This window comes from Mus pahari, chromosome 5, assembly GCF_900095145.1.
Source record: "Mus pahari chromosome 5, PAHARI_EIJ_v1.1, whole genome shotgun sequence".
NCBI lineage: Eukaryota > Metazoa > Chordata > Mammalia > Rodentia > Muridae > Mus > Mus pahari.
This window is the reverse complement of record NC_034594.1, coordinates 134,690,700-134,694,216: the sequence shown is the minus strand read 5'-3', so window position 1 is coordinate 134,694,216 and position 3,517 is coordinate 134,690,700. Positions and strand designations below refer to the sequence as shown.

Sequence of the window (3,517 nt, the reverse complement as noted above, 5' to 3'; positions counted from 1 at the left end):
ATTAAAGGCGTGCGCCACCACGCCCGGCGAAATCTTTCAAATTTTGCTTTCGTTACCAAACCATCACCTAAAATGACAACAAATAGGTTTTTAAGAGATAGAATATTGTCTTCTTACTGTGAAGCTGGTAATAAAATTAAGTTTCAAATAACACAAACGACAAGTTCTTTATGCACATTAACATAGGTTTCGGTTAATTAAATAATGACTTAAATTGGATATCCGAAGAACAGGTTTACTTTGAATACAAGAGAATATAAACTATAGATTAAATTTTTTGATATTTTTAAAGCAGGCAGCTTTGCCTGAACTTTGATGGTAGTGTAAGCAGATCATGTCCAATAGGGCGGAGTCATTGGCATTCAGAGCAGACTTATAAAGAAGCAGTTTCCTTTCCTGACTTGGCGTTTGTGAAGTGATGGCCATTACTGTTCCTGTCATTACCTCAGAGAAACACCTCAGCCTGAGTAAAAACCCAGGGCTGTACTTCTCTGCTCTTCAGATTGTCACATCTAAGGGCAAGACGTTTGAAAGTGGCTTTTGTGTTACTGTGACGTCTCTAAAGGAAGTACTAAAATTATCATATTCAGATAAAACCACAGTTACGTGCATTCCATAATTACTGTACTTGAAGTCCTCTTTAAACCAGTGAAATTTTTCCTTACCCTACACATGTTTACAGAACTAGGTCTGTGTGGTCATGCTGAGTGGCTCAGCCTTCTTTATGTGCCATCCCTTAGAGCTTTACATTTCACATCTTTGTTTTTCATTGAAAGTGTCATGCAAAGTCTAAGAGACACTTTTATGTGGAGACTAAGACAAGGGTAACTTGGGAGACTTACAGTACAGCCTCTGCACATTCTTAGTGCTTTGATGCAAATGTGTGATAATGAAAAGTTGATGTCAAATGACAGTTGAAGGTAGACTGAGGAAATTCCTCCTAAATTATGCATTATTAGAAGACCCCCCCTCAACTCCCATCACCAGTTTCTCATAGATTTCTGCCATTCTGTGATTCTTATGTTTTCATAGATGTCTCTATATAGAAATGGAGGCTTGTACCTTTATTAGCTAAATGTCTCCACAAGGTGCAAAAAAACAAATAAAAACAAACAAAAAATTCACAACAACCAAATTGCAAATTGTTCTACCTATTAACCTTAGTTTTGACTTTTAAAAAAATCTCTTACCATAAAAAGATATTTTGGGTTATATAACCCACAATATACCGTTTGCCTAATTAGTTTTAAACATCATCAGAGAAATTTAATTATGCATATTACCAATTTATTTGATAGATATTATATGACAATATAATACTATAAAATTAATAATAGAATTTTTCTACTTTTCTTTGGATACTAATTTCCCCATTTTATTTTTTATCTATAACCACTCATTTAGAAAATTGCTTTGTCTATATAAGTTGATGTTTTTTTGTTTTAAACTGTAGAACTTTTTAAACATTTGAAATATAAATTTTGATCATCTCATGTCCTCCCTATTCCAGTCCAGGCTATAGATGAATTTTGTAATGTGTTAAGACAGAATTTAGTAAAAGGTAGGACAAAGTTTTATTTTTTTAAAAAAAGAACTATTCAAAATTCCCTCTGAACCTTAGAATTTCAGCTTACTTTGATAGGAAATAAAAGATATATAGTCAAAAGAAAATGGCTAAAAGACCTTTATAGGCCTTTTAAAAATTATCTTAAGATTTTAATGAGACTCTTTAGGTATATTGGTATTATTTTCTTATTGAATTTTGTTTTAGATGCCATTCTAAATATGGTGAATATTGCTGCTAATATTCTGGGCGCAAAAACTGAAGACTTGACAGAAGGTACCTAATCATTTTATGGGTCTTTAAAATAGTTGGTACTTCATGGATCCTTCAAGTTAGAAAAGGGAAGTAATAAACTAACAAAATAGAATTTTCATTTAGAAATGAAGAGACCATTGAAAAGAACTTAGCAATCTTGTATTAGCTATTGTTTATTGAATTTCACACTTTTTTTTAAAAATGAAAGAACTTCATTTACATAAATTTCATTAATTGATCCCTGCCCCCCCAGAAGCCTCTCCTGCCTTGGTAGAATTGATTGACCCAGGATATCCTATGTGCTTTACACATACTCTTTTTTATTTTCAATCAAGGTGTCATGAAGTTGCTGGACTGGCCTTGAACTTAACAGTGCTCCTGTCTTAGACTTGCTAGCATCTGGGTGGGAGCAGGTGCTCCCTCCCTGCCCAGCTGAATTGATATTTGATTCTTCCTAGCCATGACAGTAATGATTCTATACCCACATCTCTTTATTGAGAATTCCTAGTGGTACTTTATATTATCTTTCCTTTTGTGTAGCAAATATATTAATATATTAGGCCATTTTATTTTCTTTAAAGAATGGCAAATATCAATTAGTAAAGAGTAACAAATGATGCCTTTTAGTTTTTGAAAACCACTAAGTAAGTGTTAACTTCCAAGTTAGCCATTTTACTTCCTCATTTTCCAATAACTTTTTGGTCTAGAAGCATATTAATCATGTAATATTATGCAAAATTTATAATATCAAATAAGGAATAATGTTCATTCTTCATAGTTGTGATCATGTGCAGTCATGTCTTTCAAAGAAAACTTAGATTTAAAAGAAAAAACTCCTCATTAGCAAATGTATTTGACCTTTTCTTCTGCCCTGAGAGACTACAACTCTTTGTTACAGTAAAATATATTATGGTACATTTTTTAAACATTGAACTCAATGTGGGCATCTTTCTTAAAATAGGAAATAAAAGTATATCTGAGAATGCCACTGCCACAACTGAACCTAAAATGCCTGAATCAACTCGTGTTTCAACTCCTGTTCCATCACCTGAGTAAGTTATGCTGCGACAGTAGATTTCTATTAAAACAGAGTGGAGTGTATTAGAAAGAGAAAGAAAAGAGCTCGTCATCTGTATACAGTCATCTATCTGTAAGAGAGCCCGAGTCATAGAACAGACATTCCTACAGCTACTCTGGACACTTTGCAGTTGCTTCTTTTCTTTTGTGTATATGCCTATTAAAAACACACTATTCCAGGTCACACATTTGTTGCTTTAGTATTACATGTTACTTTCACACATTGAATCTTTTCTAAAGAAAAGTATTTCCTTACTGAGGGTGATTACTCTAGGCTTGAGGACAGCTTTCAAAGAATTCTTACTGAGTTTAGGTTTGAAAGTATTGCATATGTATATATGAAATCCCTAGAAAGCCACAGAGGGTACCCAAAATACCTAGTGCAGTAGTTCTTGAGCTGTATTTGTCACACAGCAAACTAACTTGTTCCCTTTCTCAAAATGATTCGTATAGATTTTTTTTTTTTTTTTTTTTTTTTTTGCACACATTGGGTATTGTTTTGTATATAGGTATAATAACATTAACTTTCTTAACTTTGTGGGTATTTTCTTAACAAATCATAGATACATGTTATCTATAATAGACAATAAACTTAGTGATTTGGCTTATGGGTTATGGTTA

At 32.8% G+C, this 3,517-nt stretch overlaps 1 protein-coding gene across 7 annotated transcripts in view; it reads left to right on the top strand.

The window, feature by feature from the left end:
• Positions 1-3,517, top strand: part of Suco (SUN domain containing ossification factor) — a 57,443-nt gene that overhangs the window by 33,856 nt on the left and 20,070 nt on the right. For all 7 annotated transcript variants that reach the window (XR_003843874.1, XM_029538637.1, XM_021197945.2 and 4 more), the window contains 2 exons: positions 1,772-1,840; positions 2,781-2,871. Coding sequence is in view for 6 of the 7 variants with exons in the window: in XM_029538637.1 (XP_029394497.1) it covers positions 1,772-1,840; positions 2,781-2,871 (160 nt within the window). In the remaining variant the exon portion in view is untranslated. The remainder of the gene's footprint in view (positions 1-1,771; positions 1,841-2,780; positions 2,872-3,517) is intronic.